The 20305-nt window shown below is 35.4% G+C and overlaps 1 protein-coding gene across 5 annotated transcripts in view; it reads left to right on the top strand.

The window, feature by feature from the left end:
* The window catches only part of Usp3 (ubiquitin specific peptidase 3), a 92472-nt gene that overhangs the window by 66965 nt on the left and 5202 nt on the right, over positions 1 to 20305 (top strand). For 4 of the 5 annotated variants that reach the window (XM_005316666.5, XM_013359382.4, XM_078049501.1 and 1 more), the window contains 5 exons: positions 2684 to 2830; positions 6282 to 6388; positions 6562 to 6642; positions 19768 to 19886; positions 20152 to 20265. In XM_005316666.5, coding sequence (XP_005316723.1) covers positions 2684 to 2830; positions 6282 to 6388; positions 6562 to 6642; positions 19768 to 19886; positions 20152 to 20265 — 568 coding nt within the window. The remainder of the gene's footprint in view (positions 1 to 2683; positions 2831 to 6281; positions 6389 to 6561; positions 6643 to 19767; positions 19887 to 20151; positions 20266 to 20305) is intronic. The other variant, XM_078049500.1, reaches the window with a different exon arrangement.

Here is a 20305-nt window from a genome sequence, read left to right as displayed (position 1 = left end):
TCAGCACCACATACAAATAAAGATGTTGTGTCCACCGAAAACTAAAAAATAAATATTAAAAAAAAACCAATATTTTTCTAGCTAAGAAATTATTATTTTGTATAAACACAAATTCACTTTTGTCATTTTTATTTTCTGGAGTTTTTGTCTTTAGGCAACTCAGCCATGATTGATATCAAATATTGGATAGAAATAAATCAACATATTTTGGTTTTGCAGATATTTTTCCCAAAACAGTAACTTAGAATTTTTGTATAAATATTAAAGACATTTTAAATATGAATAGAAACTAAAATTCTAATGTGTCCTAAGTAATTTAGAGGGAGTTCTAGAATGATAATGTTTGAGTTTATAGAGGCATATCCTATTCCTTATTGGTCTTTGCCATTTTCCAAATTATATAGTGACACTGCCAAAACCCCAAATAGTCAGTAATGCATAGGAATGTCAGTTTTGCATGTTGTATCACACAAGTAATTGCATATCTTTAGCTGGTGATATCTGTTGCATTATTTGGAATGCTTGCTTTTTATACTTAAGCAGTACAAAGAAACCTTTTCTTCAATTATTATCATTTTTCTATGGTATCAGGGATCAAATCCAGGGGTGCTTACCCACTGAGCCACGTCCCCAGCCCCTTTTTTATTTTGAGATGGTTTTGCTAGTCCGTAAGGCCTTGCTAAGTTGCTGAGGCTGGCTTTGAACTTGTGATTCTCCTGCCTCCCAAGTCACTGGGATTACAGGTGTATACCACCACACCTAGCTCTTTGATTATTCTTTATCAGAACACTTCTTTGTCCTTAAGATTTGGCTAAATTTGGTTTGTCTTTATTGTGCCAAAAATTATTGTGAAGAGACAGTTGCCCCTGTGTTCTTATTTATTCCTTGTGCTTTACCAGTGTTCTTCTTTCTTAACCCTCCATTCAGAATAATGCTTCAAGACCTTTTTGGCTTTCTATATTTGTAGTGTGCTCTCTAATAATGATTGCTCATGACAACTTTACTGCAGATTTTATGTAGACATTAGGAACGGGATAATTTTATCTGAGTTTATGAACAAGTGAAGATACAGAACTTTTGTTAAAATTGGGGCCATTGTTATTTCCTTCTGTCTTAATTCTCTTGTCAAAAAGACAGTTAGCTCTTCATAAATTCTTTTTCTCATTAGTTTACAAGCAATTGTTTGAGTGACATGGTTGAAATATGAATACAGAACATAAACATACACCTGAATGTAAAGAGTGTTTCTTTTAGCATGATTATAGAACAAGAGAAATCTAAGTTGACTACAGAGAAAGTTTCAGAAGCCTTGATGGTATGATTGGGAAATAATTGACAAGATCACTGAAGTTTATTGAATTTAACATACTAGATAATATTTATTAAGGCTTTCAGATAAGTCAAGGAAATTATATATTTAAATGTTTAAAAATAGAATTACAGGAAACACATTCTGTTTTATGTAATGAAATATAACCAAATTCTAGAAGCAAAAATAAAATCAATCAAGATCTTTAGGGAAAAAAGGGGGATTGTAAATGTTTTTAGTGGCACATGCCTATAATCCCAATGACTTGAAAGGCTGAGGCAAGAGGATTCCAAGTTTAAAGCCAGCCTCAGCAATTTAGCAAGACCCGGTCTCAAAAAAGGGTTGGACATGTGGCTCAGTGGTTAAATGTCCCTGGATTCAATCCCTGGTGTCAGAAAACAAAACAAACAAACAAACAAATCCCACACATCAGAAGATTTAGATTGATTACAAGGAAACTTCTATGCTGGCAAAATGTAGACAGAAGTCCTTTCTATTATGGTTTTATGAAAGTATTTTATATATCATTGCTTGATTTTTTTTTTTTAATCTGACTAGCCCAAAACCTTCCAAATGTGTCACTTTTCTGTCTGCTTTCAGTGTTTTCTTACCACTGATCTGTATTAGTGTAAGAATTCCATGTAACATCCTGGCTGCATATATGTAAGATATAATATAAGAATGTCACAATTGTATAAGAGTCAATGCATTTTAAAAAAGTATTTTGTCTTTTTGGATTAGAGATTAAGATGCAACTATAGAATGTGAAGGACATCTTTAACTCTTTGTGTAAGGTTTTTCTTCCTTTCTTTCAGAGAGAAGGAATGACTTAGCTATCTCAGCCTAGATTCTGGTCAATTATAGTTTAATTTTGTTCAAATTTTAAAAAATCAGTATTTTTCTATCTAAGGAGTTCTAAATTCTTTATTTCTTAAAGTGGTCGTTTATGCCTAGTTTTCTGATGAGAGTAAGATGTGAAACTTTAACATTTGAGCCTTTCTAGAGAGACTCTATATGGGATAGTAGGACACTTCAGCAACTATCCAGGAGACCCTTTTTTTTTTTTTTTTTTTTTTTTTTGCCTCTCAGTATTCTCCTCTCTAAAGCAGAGAAGCAGTTGAGGATACCATTACAAATGCAATTAGCTCTAATATTCAGTGGTTTTTAAGCTTATTTTTAAGTAGCAAATTCAGTTTGGAAGAGAAATTTTTTGTATTATGTAGAGCTAGTGGGGTAAAGGGTGATGAAGACTTGGTGTTCTTGTGACCATATGGCTTCAGTCCTTCCAGGCACTTTGCCTGTTCCACCCTTTCACCCCCAGTGTTTGGCTGGGCAGGCAGAGCCTTCCACATAACTGTTTCTGTTTGCTTCAAGGGGCTATCAGCAACAGGATGCCCATGAATTCATGCGCTACCTTTTGGACCACCTACACTTGGAACTTCAGGGTGGTTTCAATGGAGTATCCCGCTCAGCAATTCTGCAGGAGAATTCTACTCTGCCTGCAAGTAACAAATGCTGCATGTAAGATTTAGTTTCTTTTGGTTTTTCTTTTTATTTTTTTTTTCCGGAGGATCTCTGACATTTCTGTTGGTGAAATTATGTGTTAGATTATAGAAGATGGAGGGGTAAGCTGGACATTTGCTGAAACTTTCGTGCACCAAATGGGCTTGAACTTTGTGAAATGGACTAACATATTAACATGTCTTGCTTCCAGATTAGAGGAGTCTTGTATTTGCATTTTAATATAGTTCTGATTGTTTTTTGCATAGATTATTTAAAAACGAAATAGAGAAAATATGAGTATAATTTAGTCTTTAAAAAATTTCCTCTAAATGTGTAGAATAATATGTAGACTTAATTTAAAAAATTTTTTTAGTTGTTGATGGATCTTTGATTTTATTCATTTATTTATACATGGTGCTGAGAATTGAACCCAGTGCCTCATGCATGTGAGGCAAATAATCCACCACTAAGCCACAATCCGTGCCCTAGTCTTAGACTTAATTTTTATAACAAAATAATTTTATATTTACCAAACACAAAAGCTTAAAAGAATGTGAATTTTTCTAAAGTCTATCTTCTTAAATGAAACTGAGGAATTTTTAAGTTCTCTATTTTTTACTTGCCTCTCAACATGGATAAAAACAAACCACTTTCTTGTATATTAGTAGCCAAAATATGCTTTCAGACCAGAGAATTTATTTTGCTTAAAGAAGGAGTGACTTAGTTATTTAAGCCTGGATTTTGGTCAATTATGGTTTTATTTTATTCAAATTAAAAAAATTGTCAATACTGATTTATATAGGAAAGGGATTTATAAGACTCCCTCAAAGAAAAAAAGAGTAATACATAAAATAAACCTGGTTTAGTAAGACTTGATTTTTTTTTCCTCTTGGTACTGGAGATTGAACCAGGGGCACTTACCCACTGAGCCATATCCCCTAGCTCTTTTTTATATTTAGAGATAGGGTCTCACCAAATTGCTTGGGTCTCACTAAGTTGCTGAGGCTGGATTTGAACTTTGTGATCCATGTGCTTCAGCCTCCTAAGACATTGGAATTATAGGCATGCACTACTGTGCTCAGCAAGACTTGATCTTTTTAATGACAAAGCAGCCTCATAGCTAATCTGGCATTAACAGAGAAAGGCAACTGATGTGAATTGCCATTATTTCTCAAAAAGTTTGTCCCTCCAGGTTCTAGTAGCTGTGACACCATTTAGACTCCCATATAGAAAGGAAAGGAAAATTGTTTTTCTTGCTAGCACCAAATTAAAGGTGTATATATTAAATGAAAATTTCTGTTTGTATTATATCATAGCATATTGATACACAATGGATATTGAACTGGGTTCTAAAATGGGTAGACTGTGAAATTTATTATTTTATATGATGCCCAGGACACCCTTGTATAATAATGTAGGATGTTCTTTTAGTTCTGAGTTTTCAGTGTTAGTCTATACCCTTTCTTGACATTTTTAACAAATAGTAATTGCAAGTTCCATTTTTGAGTTAGGACTAGAAAGAAAATATATATATAATCAAATATTAAAAATTCACTGTTCCTTTTATTTCCTTCAGTGCACATGGGAGGAGGCATTTCAGAATCTATGTTTATTTGCTGAAAATAGAAAAATATCCCATATGCAATATCTCTGTTTACTCATATAAATACACCCACTCCTATTGAAGGGGGATAAAAAATGGCAGATGTATTCTTTTTAATGTAGAAAGTTGTTAAGTGTAATAGAAAGGACCCCAGCACTGTAAGAGCCTCAGTATTTAAGCTCTCTTGGAATACAGTTTTAATATAATGCAACAGCAATTCTGAAATTAATTATTAATCTTTTTTAAAGTCATGGTACACTATATACTTCAGATAACCAAAACTTGATTTCTCAGAGGAAGTGATTATAAAAGAAGAGCGAGCTATGTTGAGTTTAAATATACTGCTTTTTAATGGAGTAACCAGTTCCATTTTAATTAAAGGTAAACTTAAATGTGACCATCAGTATAAAAGGGTCAGTTATAGCTCCATCATTTGTAGTAGGTAGTTTTGGGGTACATTATTTATGACACAGGTATAAGTCTGAAATGTCTATGGTTCTCAGTGTATCTTCCATTTTTTAATTTACTAAAGCCAGTGTGTCTTATGAACTCTTTTTAAAATAATAAAATCAATCTTTTTCTTCTACCAGTCAAGTAAGGAAGCCTTTCCTTGAAAAGGAATCAAAGTTTTCAAATAGAAAAATTGCTTGGGTTTTTTGTCTGCTTTATCATTGCAGTAAGGTTAATTGGAGTAACTCAGAAAGTACAATTGAATTTTAAGTGATAGAAACCATCTTAAATTGTTAATAGGTTTTCTGTCTCAAGTAAGTGCATAAGGCATTCATTGTAGTACTATTGATGATAGCAAAAACTGAAGTCATTTCAATATCTATTAATATTATCTTGGTTAAATTAAGAGAAGGAATATAGTGTTAAGAGCAGATGCTCAGGCCAGACCTTGAGACAGGCCACTTTACCCCTGGCCTCAGCTTCCTAGTCTGTAAAATGAAGATACCAGTATCTTCTACCTTATAGAGCTATTTGAGGATTCTTAGAAAGGAGCCTACAAAATAGTACTCTACAGGTGTTTGCTATTCCTGCTCTCGTTGGTGCCCTTTTGAGCCCATGGTATGTCCCTGCTGTGACACACTGAAGCTATCAGAGGTACACGATGATGAAGATATATACTTGGAGGGGGCAGGGGAAGCAAATAGCAGGTGTAATCTGACTTTGTGCTAATAAAACAATGACAAATACTTCAAATGGTTTCTTTTTGCTAAAAGCACTCTTCTAAAGTATATTTATAACACATTTCATTGTCACATCAGGCCTCTGGGGTAGGTGCTGTTCCTGTTATCCTGTATACATTTGCTATAGCAGAGGCACAAAGGGCTTATGTAACATTTTTCATTGTTCTTAAATTTATATATTTCTGATCTCTACAAGAAAATTAGTCTTATTTTTTGTGAACTTTTAAAAAAGGTTTTTCAACAGTTACACTCAGCACTTTCAATTTAAGTTATACATCTAGCAGTAATTACTAAATTTGCATTAAATTTCTTCAGACTGAGGATAACATTAAAAGTTGAGTAGTTGTAAGAATTCAGTACATTATGAGAAGTGTTGCAAAGATTCAAATATATAGCAGTTTCCTCCTTTATGAGGGATATGTGAGGGCAGGTGGTGGAAGGGGTAACAACATATACATTTGTTAATACAAATACATCATGAATATAAGTGTTAGTTGTTTATGGAGAAAGTAGCAGGATTAAAAGGGGAAGACAAGTAGCTTAAACCTTTTATTTAGTATATGTATATATAGCTTTGATGTTTTTAGTTCATAATTTAAGTAAATATAAATTATATACATATTCTTCCAAAGAAGTGGTTTTTAGTGAGATGTTTCCCATATGGTGTTTTCTTCAGAAATGGAGCATCAACTGTTGTTACGGCTATATTTGGAGGCATTCTCCAGAATGAGGTCAACTGCCTCATATGTGGGACAGAGTCAAGGAAATTTGATCCATTTCTAGGTAAGACATACTTGACATATGCATATATGCTGTTTTATTAAAATAATAATTTTAATGTTTATGGTATTATTTTTCAAAGGAAAAAAATCTTTATAAATACATCTTTTTCAAGATTATTTTTTGAGAAGTTATATTCCTTTAACAAATCTTGTGTTTTCCTATTTCATTTTAAGACCTTTCATTGGATATTCCAAGTCAGTTCAGAAGTAAGCGCTCTAAAAATCAAGAAAATGGACCAGTTTGTTCATTACGAGGTAAAAGATATTTTAATGTTCCAGAATTCATTTTTTTTCTTAAAAAGCTGAATAGATTTTTAAGTTTCATGTGGTTAAAGATCTTGATTCATATCTTTAATGAATCTTTGTTGTAACTTAACAGGAATTTTTTTTTCCTACCCTTCAAAATTCCATTTAATAGCAAAATAAATTTCTGATGGAATGAAATAGAATTTTATGGATATCCCACTAGTGACTACCAAAAGAATACTCAGCAAAGTTTTAAATTGTGTCATTTGTTCTTTTTTTTTTAAAGAGAGAGGGAAAGAGAGAGATAGATAGATAGATAGATAGAGAATTTTAATATTTATTTTTTAGTTTTCGGCGGACACAACATCTTTGTTTGTATGTGGTGCTGAGGATCGAACCCTGGCCACATGCATGCCAAGTGAGCGCGCTACCGCTTGAGCCACATCTCCAGCCCCTCATTTGTTCTTTTATATGAATGATAATTTGAGAATCAATTGATGATATAATAGTTGGCTAAGCTGGAAGCCTGCTTTTAATTTACTTTGGAAGATTTTGTGCTAATTTTTTCATTGATGAGAATTAGCTTTTTAATCAAGGAAAAAGACATAAATTTGTGGAGAGAGGATCCAAGATGGCTGAGTAGAGGTTCTTATATGCAATTCTGCCATAGAGAAGAACCAGGGCAACAAAAATACCCCTGTATTTTGAGGAGAGTAATTTTGGGGGAGAATTCTGGAAATCAGCAAAAAAAATATGGGAACTTTAAACATCATGGAGAGTCAGAAAGGCAGCCTAGAGAAAAAAACAAATTGCAACTTTAGCCCTGTCTCCCTATTAGCTAGGGTTGCTGGGGAGAAGAGCCCCACAATTTTAGCAACCCCATTAACAGCAACAGACCAGTAGTTTTTACTGTAGGAGAATTTCTTGGTTCTCACAGACTTTAAATTCAGTTTAGGGAACTGGCTTATCTAACAGGGATTGCTCTACTCCAAAAAAGTAATTCACTTTGGGTCTTGTCCAACCCTCAGAATCCAAGCTGGTACAATAGCCACTACTAGCTACCATCGGACTCCATCCTGCCTAAGGAGCCAACAGCTAGCCCCCTGACACTGCCAGAAGACTTAGGCCTATGTGCATCTCATAGTACCAAAGACAGCTCCCTAAGCATCTTGCAGCTTCAAGGCCAGCAGCTGTGATAGCCATAAACCTGAGTCCCACCCATTCCTGTCTCTGAAGAAAGAGTAAAAGTAGAATGCGAGGATGTTTCTCTCTCAACCTTCTTAGACTGTGTACCCTGAAAGTGTAGTAACAGCCAGGGCTCAGATTCCTCATTTCTTTTGTTCTACCTCCCAAGGACTGAGTGGGATTGGGCCTCAGCAGAAGCCAGGTAAAACTCCTCACAGTTGAGGAATTATCAGGTGTAAGGGGGAAATGGAGTGTAGTGTTAATGGGTAGAGTTTCTCTCTGAACCTTCTTAGGCAGGATTACAGCTGGGGCCATAGTGGCCAACAGGTCCATGAATAGCACTGAAATAAGGGTGACAGGAACTGAGCAGGTAGTTGCCCTCAATCCTGACACCTGCATGAAACTATACCTCCTGGCCATCCTGATCTTAGAAGGCAGGTTTTCCTCTCCCCTGGTTCTTATGAGAGAGCAACCTTTACTCTTGCACATCTCAATACTTGTTCCCAATTCCAGTATTCTCAGGGGTTTTGTGTCACAGACATTCCACCAAACCATGTCTGACTTGTGAGGAACCACCCACAGAGCCAATGCAGTGGGGTATCTGTAGGTTCTCAGAGATAGGGCTATACAGGGATTTCCAGACCCACCCGAACAGTCCAAATTCAGACAATAGATCCCTTCTGAACATGGATTCCAGCTACAGTGCTCTTTTTTCCAAAGTCAATCTACTCTGCAGATTTCAGGCTTTTTATCTAGTTGGGGCATAGAGGGAATCTGGCCCAAGACCCATGAGACAGGCACGGGTAAGTTAAGGTTTTTTTGCGGCAGCAGTCCAAAGGCTGTGGGCCAGGGAAAGGACCTTCCCTAGTTCCTAGAGTGAGTGCAGGTGGTGCTCTGGTAGTTTGGGACACTGGTAGTGAGAGATTCTCACCCACTTACTTCCTGGCAGACACTATAACTGTCCATAGGTGTGCATATCTAGGGGGAATCTGGGGTCCTGCTTTTTGGCAGGCATACCCACAGTAATAGCAGAGAGGAATAACACTTTTCTTGCATTTGCACTTATGTGGCTCCCTTGTATCACTTGCCCCACACTTCAAGTGATCATGCACCACTGTCAAGACTGGATGTAAATGCAATAGAGAGCGTGTTGTGATTCCTGCTTGCATCTATCCCTTTGAAGCAACTGGACCCACAGTGGTATCTAATCAAGGGGACAAGTGCTTCAAAACCCTTCACCACTACTTGAGCAGCCAGTACTAGAGACTCATTCAAGTAACAGCCAATATCAGCAGTGCCTAAGGAAACCCATATTACCCAGTAGGGGCTACCATTCCCATTGTAGGAATGACTAGGATGCATCCCACACACTCTGCTACTTTTACCATATCTGCCTGGATTGCTGGATTCCCCCCATTCTGGTGCAGCCCATAGAGAGTTTCTCTGTATGGGTCCCAACTGGAAATAACAATTTATATAACACATTGATACCCCAATACATCTTCTAGAGGCCTTGGCTTATGAAGGCCATCCATAAAAGTGGTAGATATTCATGTCATCAGTTGTATCAACTTAAACATAGAAACACAAGAAATATGGACAAACAAGGCAATATCATGCTTCTTAAATAGGTTGATAACTCCCTTAGTAACAAATTCCAAATATGTCAAAAAGGAAGACATGCCTAATCAAGAATTCCAAAAGTGATCTTTATAAAGCTCAGTGAGATACAAGAGAACACAAAAAGTTCAATGAAATTATTAGGAAGACATTATAGGATATGAATGAGAAATTCAGCAAAGAGAAACTTTGGAAATGAAAAGCTTTATAAGTATAAATGCAATTACTATAAATACAGTTGAAAGTTTCATCAGACTAGATCAGGTGGAAAAATATCAAGAGCTTGAGAACATCTTTTGAAATGTCACTTTCAAAAGAATAAAGAAAATAAAGGAAAAAATGAGAAAGAAGAAAATGCATAGGATCCTTGAGACACTTTTAGAAGATAAAATGTCCAGCTTATCAACATATCCAAAAGGGAAGAAATAAAAGTTAAGAAACATAGAAAACATATTCAATAAAGTAATAGCACAAAACTTACCTAATATTGGGAAAGATATGGTAAATCAAGCACAAGAGTCCTTTATAACTCCAAATAAACATGATCAAAAAAGATTCTTATCACAACATATAATCAGACTGTCAAAGTACAGGGCAAAGAATTTAAAAATGTGCAGGAGAAAAAAGGCCAAGTCACACTTAAGGGCAACTCAGTTAGATTCACAACAGATTTCTTAGCAGAAATCCTGTATTCCAGGTGGGTATGGAATGATGTATTTCAAGTCCTAATAGAATTAACTGCCAATCATGATTACTGTACCCAGCAAAGCTATTCAGAATCAAAGCAGAAATAGTAACCTTCCAAGATAAGCAAAAAATAAATAGTTCTTGATCACCAGACCAGCCTTGCAAAAGATGTCTAAGGGTCCTTCACCCAAAGGTGAAAAGATTACTACCACCAAGACAGCATGTGAAAGTGAAAAGCCCTAGTAGAAGATACACAAATGAGAAAAAAACATCAGACGTTGTCAATATAGTATGCCATCAAACCCAGAGATGAATGAGAGGGAAAGAAATAATATTCAAACTAGAAGAAATATTCAATATTCAACTAGAAGAAAATGAACACAATTATAGGCACAAGTCCATACCTTTTATAATAACTCTAAAAGTAGATGGTCTTAATTCTCCAACTAAAAGACATAGACTGGCTGAATGGATTAAAAAATAAGACCCAGGGCTGGGATTGTAGCTCAGTGGTAGAGCATTTGTCTTGCATGTGTGAGGCACTGAGTTCAATCCTCAGCACCACATAAAAATAAATAAATATATTTTATCCATCTACAACTAAAAAAAAATATTTAAAAAAATAAGACCCAGAAATATGCTACCTATAAGAAACTCACCTCACTAGTAAGGACACAGAGAATGAAAGTGAAAGGAAGAAAAGTGAATGCAGATTGAATTTGAAAATAAGCAGAAGGAGCCATACTTATATCTGGCAAATAGACTTTACAGAGAAAAGGTTACTATGTAATGATCAAGAAATCATCAAGATGATAAAATGATTAAAAATCTATGTATCTAATAATGAAGCACATGATTTTATAAAACAAATACTATTAGATATAAAGGGAGAGATAGGCTGTCATACAATAATAGTTGGGGATTTCATCACCCTACTCTCACCAGTGGATAGAGCATCCAGACAAAAAAATCAGCAAATCAACATTATTTAAACTACACCATAGATAAAATGGACTTAGACTTACAGAACATTCCATCCAACAGTTACAGGATATGCATTCTTTTCACTAGCACAGAGAACTTTCTCTGAAGTAGACCAAATAGTAGGCCTCACAACGAATCTTATCAAATTCCAAAAAATTGAAATCATGCCCTGTATCTTTGTTGGGTCACATTGGAATGAAACTACAAGTCAATAGCAAGAGAAACTTTAGAAGTCATGCAAATTCATGGAGATTGAACAATACAATTTGAACAGTGGGTCATTGAGGAAGTCAAGGAAAAAATTAAATTCCTTGAAGCAAATGAAAATGGACACACAGCATACCAAAACCTATGGGAAAAAGCAAAAGCAGTGCTAAGAGGAAAGTTTATAGCAATACCTACATTTAAAAAAATAGATTTGACAAAAACTAATGATGTGTTTCAGTGTTCTTAAAAGACAAAAACCATATCCAAAATTAGAAGGGAAGAAAGGAAAATGAGAGCAGAGGGGCTGGAGTTGTAGCTCAGTGGTAGAGTACTTGCCTAGCATGTGTGATTCTCAGTACCACATATAAATAAATAAAATAAACATCCATCAACAACTAAAAAATTATTTTTAAAAAGATCAGAGCAGAACTAGAAATAAATAAAAGTCTAAAGGAGACTATACTACAAGGGTCAATGAAACAAAGTTGATTTTTTTTTTTTTTTTTTGGTACTGGAGATTGAACCCCGTCCCTTTTATACTTTATGTAGAGACAAGATTTCACTGAGTTGCTTAGGGCCTCATTAAGTTGCTGAGGCTGGCTTTGAACTTGTGATCCTCAGCCTTATGAGCCACTGGGATTACAGGCATGTACCATCTTGTGTAAAAAATAAAATCAGCAAAACTTTAGCTGGATTAGAAAGAAAGGGAGAGAGGAAACCCAAATGAGAGATGGAAAAGAAGGCATTCTAACCAATTCTGCAGAAATTCAGAAGATCATTTAGGGATTATTTTGAAAAATTATATGCTAACAAATTTGAAAATCTGGAATAAATAAACAAATGTCTGGACACATATGACCTAACCAAAACTGAACCAAGAGGATATTATAAACCTGACTAGACCAATACCAAGTAAGAACATTAAATTGGTAATAAAAAGGCTCCCAACAAAGGAAAACCAGGACTGGATAGTCTTTGCTGAACTTTTAACGAAAGATGACACCTTTGCATCTCAAACTATTCCATAGAATTGAAAGGGAAGAAAGCCTTTCAGATTCATTCTACAAGGTGAGCATTACCCTGGTACCAAACCTGATGAGGACACAACCACCTAAAAACTGTAAACTAATATTCCTAGTGAATACAGATGAAAATCCTCAACAAAAACATAACACGGGCTGGGGATGTGGCTCAAGTGGTAGCGCTCTCGCCTAGCATGCGAGAGGCACTGGGTTAGATCCTCAGCACCACATAAAAATAAAAATAAAGATTGTTTCCACCTTAAAAAAAAAGTCATGATTAAGTTGGTATCAAGTTGGTTTTGTTGCATAGATGCAAGGATGTTTTAACATATCAATGGACATACATATAAATAGAATGAAGGCTAAAAATCACATGATCATCTCAATCAGTACAGAAAAAGCATTTGATAAAATTCGGCATCCCTTCATGACAAAATCCCTAAATAAATATAGAAGGATCATACCTCAACACATTGAAAGTCTACATATGAAAAACCTACAACCAACATCATATTGAATAGGGAAAACTGAAAGCATTTCCTGAAATCAGGAACAAGACCAGGTGTTAACTTTCACAGCTCTTATTTAGTGCGAAAATTTTATTAGAGTAATTAAGAGAAAGAAATGAAAGGTATACAGAGAGGAAAAGAAGTCAAATTATCCCTGTTTGCAGATATGATCCTATAAATAGAAAAACCTAAAGATTCCACCATAAGGTTGATTGGTACTATAAACAAGGAAAGTGGTGGTGGCATTTGCCTTGCATCCCAGATAGTGTTTTTCTCAGTGTGGACCCACGATTAGTATGAGTAGCTTTAGGGCAATCAGACCATCCTGAGGAGATTATAGTTTGGTCAGAAACATGTTCCCTGTATTCTCAACTAAGCTTTCCTTTCAATTATCAGACTGGACTTGTTTTGCTAATGAGCTTACTATCAGCCTAAACAGTAGGTGATAGGATCTGGGAATTCCTCATTCTCTTTGTTACCATTCTCTTTGTTACTATTTTATCAATAAGAGCACTTCTTTTCTTAGACAGCCAGTATGGTGAACTTCAATTGATTGATAAATATTTTTTTGTTAACTGGAGGTGGAGAAGTGTAATTGATTACTTGTAAGTCACTTACCTATTTCAAGTCCACTTTGGAAGAATTGCATGTGTGCCTTTTGAATCTTTAATTCTTATACTTGAGAGAACCCTGGGATTTGAAGTTATTAACAGAAAGTATGCATATTATCAAAGACTAAAATAACCCCAGTTGTAAAACCTGATAAAGATTCCATTAAAAAGGAAAAATATATACCTTATTTTTATTTATGTTGTAGATCAAAGAATCCTAAATGTTAGCAAACAGTCCAGTAGTGTACTAAAACAGTATCATGGAAGACAATTAAAATGTCCAAATAAGCTTTGATAAAATTTCAGATTCATTACTGATTAAGAGAACCAAGAGATAAATCTCTTATTAAGAGAGGATTAGAAATGCTCCTTTGCTAAGGATGGTCTGTCAAAAGCTATCTGTACAGGATCATGATGTTGCTGAAGCAAAATATATAAATAAGAAAAAATGCAAATGGTCGTTATAACATCAGAAAAAAATGTTAATCCTATTCAAGAAAATGTAAGTAACACAAATGGGTAAAAATGATAAAGCTAGAGACTATCTTTTAGTGAAGTGGTGGACTATAAATTGGTGCACTTGTTTTTGGATGGTTAGGGACATCACCACTTGTAATAGACATTTCCTTAGTTGTAGCAGTTTCACTGATGTGGACAATAATATATACAAAAGATGTTCCTTGAAGCATTTCTTTTTTAAATTTAAAAGGAATATTTATTTTTTTAAGATAAGAAACTCCTAGTTAACATGTAAGGCATATTTTTACTCTTCTTGCACAGTTCACATTTTTCTACTATGCTGTCAACAGTTTTTTTTCTTTTAGCAAAATAGTATGTGTTAGTTTCTTAATTAAGAATCTGAGGAAGCTGCTTATGCTTTATTGCACTTCATGAGAAGAAACATGCACATCAGTTTTAAAACTCCTAAGATTCTCAAGGGTCTCAGGGTGTATTTTAACAACTGGCAGTCTTCCACATAATATAAACTATTCAAATAGCATCTCCATGGAAAGCAGAAGTAAAACTGGTTTGTTAAAGTTACTAGATCACCTTTATGTACTATGTAAATTTAATTTAGCAAAGCTTAATTAGGAAGTGTGCATAAGTTAATATATTTTCTTTTACTTCCTTCAAATATTATGTGATAAATGTTTAAAAATGAAAAAATAGGTAACAGTTCCATTTCCTCTTGGATCCCACTTCCCCGAGATAACATGCTGTTAATTTATTTTTTTTTCTTTTTTTTTTTATTGGTTGTTCATAACATTACAAAGCTTTTGACATATCACGTTTCATACATTAGATTCAAGTTGGTTATGAACTCCCATTTTTACCCCAAATACAGATTGCAGAATCACATCTGTTACATATCCACATTTTTACCATGCTGTTAATTTAAATGCCCATATAAATGTTTAGTTTACATAAATGAAATCACTGTACATAATATACTTCTATACATAGTGTGAATGATATTTTGTAGGCACATTCTATGGCATAGCTATTATCAACTTTATCTTTCTTAATACATAGTAAAATATACTAAATTAGTAGCTGTTGGGGGACATTTAAATTGTTTCCAATTTTCAGTAATAAAAAAGTGTTTCAGTAGTAAACAGGTGGCAGAGCTTATACCAGGATGGAAATCCAGACAGGCCTATTTTGGAACCTGTGAGCTTTACAACTGTACAACACTGCCTCCCATCTGCTGCATGTAGTTGCAACTGCCACCTGATATGTTGTTAGGGTTATGAAACAATTCTGATTTTAACTTTTCTAGCAAGTCTTGGAGCAAAATAAAACTGAGGGTAAAGGTGGGGTGAATTCCTTAGGAGAAAATAGTGATAATGCCAGAAATTCTTATCCTCATTGTTCATTAGTTGGGTTTTAGTTTTTCCCACCTCAAGAAATCCTGTTCCAAGACTATACTTTCAGAGATCATTTCTATAGTATGTATGTTACTAAAACAAAACAAGGGAGAGAAATTAATTACAGCAGATGGGGTAGAGAGAGAAGATGGGAGGGGAGAGGAGGGGAGGGGAGGGGAGGGGAGGGGGGATAGTAGAGGATAGGAAAGGTAGCAGAATACAACAGTCACTAGTATGGCAATATGTAAAAACGTGAATGTGTAACCGATGTGATACTGCAATCTGTATACAGGGTAAAAATGGGAGTTCATAACCCACTTGAATCAAATGTATGAAATATGATATGTCACGAGCTTTGTAATGTTTTGAACAACCAATAATAAAAATAAATAAATAAAAAATAAAATAAAATAAAGAAACCCTGTTCCCACACTTCTCCCTGCTGGGTTAACAGGTTCAGGATCCCCACACTTGCTACTGCAGTCCCACCAAGAGGGACTGCAGTAACCAAGAGGTGGGACTCATCATGACAGCAGCAGCAGCAGCCTAAGATCAGAGACTGGTGTACTGGAGGGGAGCCTCCGAGGGAGTTTTGGTAATGAGGCTGTCACATTATGTTGCATAGTTGATTAATAGAGATTCACCGTCACTACTGCAGTCATCTCCATTGTGGGTTTCAAAAAGCTGCTACAGCACTCCTAGAAACTTAATACCTATTGGTCATGGTTTCTGTGGGTTAAAAAACAAAACTCCATAATTATTCCTAAAGTTCCAACTGCTGACTTTATAAAACAACTTTTAAATAACAGATTTTAAAAATCCCTTAACCTTGATGTCTGGAAGTAGGGCTTATAATGGATGCTTATATTCTTTGTGTATTGTTTTTTAATTTTCTTCCAAATTCTAGAATGGACATGTTGCTTTGTAATAATAAGGAAAGTCATTATCATTAAAACATATACAAATGAGCACTATTTAAGAGGAAGACTCCCTGGATACAGCATATCCTTAACATTTACATATGTGACCACTGCTATTATACTATTTTGAAAGCCTGAGTGACCCTAAAATGTACTAGTTTACTTTTGCAAAACCATCAATATAAACCTCACCTCCATGCCCATCTGTGGAAGCAGAACACATAGCCAGGGACAGTCCACTAGCTACTACCATTCACATCTTGAGAAAGCTTTGTTGCTTTGTATTCCTCCATTTTCATTAACCTATTAAGTCTAGCGTTTTCATAACTTCAAGTATTTAAATGAACTGACACCGGTGCATTAAAAAAGATTGTTTTATCATAATCTAGAACTTATATATTTTATTACATTTATTACATACTATACTACAGCTTTTATATGTGTTCCACATCTGGGATGATGGACAAAATGGGTTGACAGCCAGGGCCACCAATTTTTTAAAAAAAATGTTTATTTTGTTTTTTATTTATTTGTTTATTATGTGGTACAGAGGATCAAACCCAGAGCCTCACATGTGCAAGGCAGGCGCTCTGTCACTGAGCTTCAAATCCAGCCCCAGGGCCACCAATTTTTAAACTGCTGGAAAAATCAGGCTCAGCTTATATTGTTCATTATGTATCTCCAAAGGACTTACTTAGCCTGACTGTATCTTCTATTCCATTTTAACACATGTCTTCATCACTATGTTTTGCATAAAACAGCTGAGAGACTACTGGGTGGTCACTCTGTAAATTTTAAGTGTCTCAAGAAGACGGGGAGGAAAGATATTGGAAAGTAAGTTGCTGGGATAAGATGAGGACAGGACAGATGATAGCAAGAGGTACTGTTTTTAGAAAGGAAACAAGGTGATGGTGAGTGTGGGTGTGGAGACCTGCTTTACAGCCCTGCTTTTGTAAAGCATTTGGGGCCCTCCACTTGTTATGCCAATGTGACTTGCTGAGGCGCTCCCCAGTGGTGGCAGGGAGAAGGAACAAGAGAGCAGCCTAGTACTTCCAGGCATTTTAATTTTGGTCTCAAGATTACAAATGAGTTACTGGGAAGTACTGATTATACATTCTTTAATCTCAGCACTTAAAAGAGTTATCAGATTCTTGGAGATTCTAATTAATTACCAAAGGAGACTGACAATGCCATCTACTAACTCTTTAGTAACCCCCTCCTATTAATAGGAAATTGAACTCATGAACAGAGTGTCTTTTCATTTATTTATGTTTTTAAATTTCTCTTAATGATGTTTTATAGTTTTCAGATACAAGTCTTTTATTGCCTTGGGTTAAACATGTTCCTAAGAATTTTATTCTTCTTGGCTGGGCTTGGTGGTTCATGTCTATAATCCCAGTGGTTTGGGAGGCTGAGGCAGGAGGATTGTAGTTCAAAGCCAGCCTCAGTAAAAAGGAGGTGGTAAGCAACCTCAGTGAGACTCTGTCTCTAAATAAGAATACAAAATAGGGCCAGGGATTTGACTTAGTAGTCAAATACCCCTAAATTCAATCCCTGGAACCCCCCCAAAATTAAAAAAAAATTATTCTTCTTAATGCTGTTGTAAATGGAATTGTTTTAATTTCTTTTTTGGCTTGTTCATTGTTAAAATACAAAAATGCCACTGATTTTTGTGAGTTGACATTGTATCCTGTCTTTTTATTCTTTTGATAATATTTTTCTTTGAGCATCTCCTATCCCTGCCAAGGCCACACAGCTTTTTACATGATGCAACAAATATTTGCTGATAAAACCTCCCATGATTTCAGCTTCACAACTTACAGGCACCATAGTGGCCAGTCTAAAGGATTCATAGAACCAACCAGTCTTCATGATAGTCGGTTATCTTTACAGCTAGAGACATGGAACTTGGGACGCCTCTGAGAATGGTACCACTATATATTCAAGTTTGGGTTGGTGTCTTGAGACTTGCTTTAAGAAGTGTAATGTTGAAACAATGTACCTTTCCTAGGAACCCTTTTTGATGAAACAATATTCATGGAATATGAGGGCAAACTGAGGAAAGAAGGGGAGGTTTAGAAAGAAATAAGAATTGAGGGGAGGCAAAGGTAGGATGTATCTTCCAGGCACTAGGAATCATGAGGCAAAGGCATATTCAAGAATGCATGATCCCCTTGATCCTGTGCTTGCCCCTCTAATACCAGGCCACATCTAAGCCCTATTAGACCCTGCTCCCACTAACTTCCCCATAGAGGCTTTTTCTTACACTCTGTCAGGATGCTGAGGCTGATTGTGATCTGGAAACTCAGAGTTCAGAGACAGTCTTGTCTTTCCTTCCACAGTTTAACCATCTTATCAAACTAGTACATTGTTTAATGATACATAAATGCATATTTGTGGTCTAAAGGAATAGGCAAAGAAATTATTAACTCCAGAAAATATGGCTACTTCTGGGAGAGGAAAGTGACATTGCCCACTGCACAACTCTAGCAGATGTTCACACAGACCCTGGATCCTCAAGTACTGGAGAGAATCCATCTCTTGCCCTGAGCTGTCGGTATAATAATATTTTTTCCTATGGAATAACAACATACATTTTATACAGACTTCTGAATATGACTGGTTGCAGGGGTTGACAGACTTTCTGTAAAAAAGCAGAGAATAACTATTTTAGGCTTTGCAGCACATAAGGTCTCTCTGCCCAGCTGCTGAATTCTGCTATTGTAGTATAAAAGGCCATTTGTAAGCAAATGGGTGCAGCCGTGTACCAACAGAAATAATTTGCAAAACCAGATGGCTGACTGGATTTGGCTTAGAACCACAGTTTACCAAACCCCAGATTAAACAATTAAAAGAAAAAAAAAAGTAGGGCTGGGGTTGTGGCTCAGCTGTAGAGCACTCACCTAGCACAGTTCCTGGGTTCGATCCTCAGCACCACATAAAAATAAATAAGATAAATGTATTGTGTCCAAGTACAACTAAAAATTTTTTTAAAAATTGCTATGATTTATGTAGGGGACTTTTAGAGTCTGGATAAAAGTTTCATTGGAGATTAGCTTTCTGTGACAATCTATGTTTACTTTGAAAATGTTTGATCTAAATTTTACTTTATTTTTTATAAGCTTCAGGCTTTGTGACCTCTCTAAGGTCACAATTGAGAGAAGTTGCTACTGAAACTTTTATTTCATCAGGAATGAGTTTTTATTAGACTTTTCAGACTAATTCTTTTATTAATTATAGTAAATCCAACATCATTTTTCATTTCTCTAGCTGTCAGGCATGATGCCAGGTGCTTTATACTTGTTATTTCTTTTCCTCACACAGCTTTTCAAGTAGATATTATTTTTGTTTCCAGTTTGCACCTGAGGAAGACTGACTTTTCTAAGGTCACAGAGCCGATACAGCTGAGCTTTAAATCTGAGTCATTTGGCTTCAAATTCAGTTTTTTCACTCTATAGAGTGTGCATTGTCTTTATAAAAGGCATCTTGTTTTAATGCTGCCCAAATCAATTTGGTTTTAGATTGTCTTCGAAGTTTTACTGATTTAGAAGAACTTGATGAGACAGAGTTATATATGTGCCATAAATGCAAAAAGAAACAAAAGTCCACAAAAAAGTTCTGGATTCAAAAACTGCCTAAGGTAAGTGTTGAATTTCAAATTATGGTGCTATTTCAAAGGGGAAAATGCTTGACTAATCAAAAAAATTCTTATAATTTTAGACTGTGTGAACTGTTCTGTATTGGTCTCCAGGGTTTCAATAAAAGCTGGAAGAAAGCAATAGCAAGGGTCCGAAGAAATACTGATAGGATACCTAAAATACTGTTTGAGCGACATTAGGCTGGAAGTTATTGGAAGATAAACTGGGTGTTGGTTCACAGTGTTCATTCTTATCTCTGTCATCCAGGTGCTATGCTTGCATTTGAAAAGATTTCATTGGACAGCATATTTAAGAAACAAAGTTGATACTTACGTAGAATTTCCACTGAGAGGCTTAGACATGAAATGCTACTTACTAGAGGTAAGGTGATTACCTTTTTAGCATGGTAAAAAGGTACTGT

The sequence above is a fragment of the Ictidomys tridecemlineatus genome, chromosome 5 (assembly GCF_052094955.1).
Source record: "Ictidomys tridecemlineatus isolate mIctTri1 chromosome 5, mIctTri1.hap1, whole genome shotgun sequence".
Taxonomy (NCBI): Eukaryota; Metazoa; Chordata; class Mammalia; order Rodentia; family Sciuridae; genus Ictidomys; species Ictidomys tridecemlineatus.
This window is presented reverse-complemented; position numbering and strand designations above follow the sequence as displayed.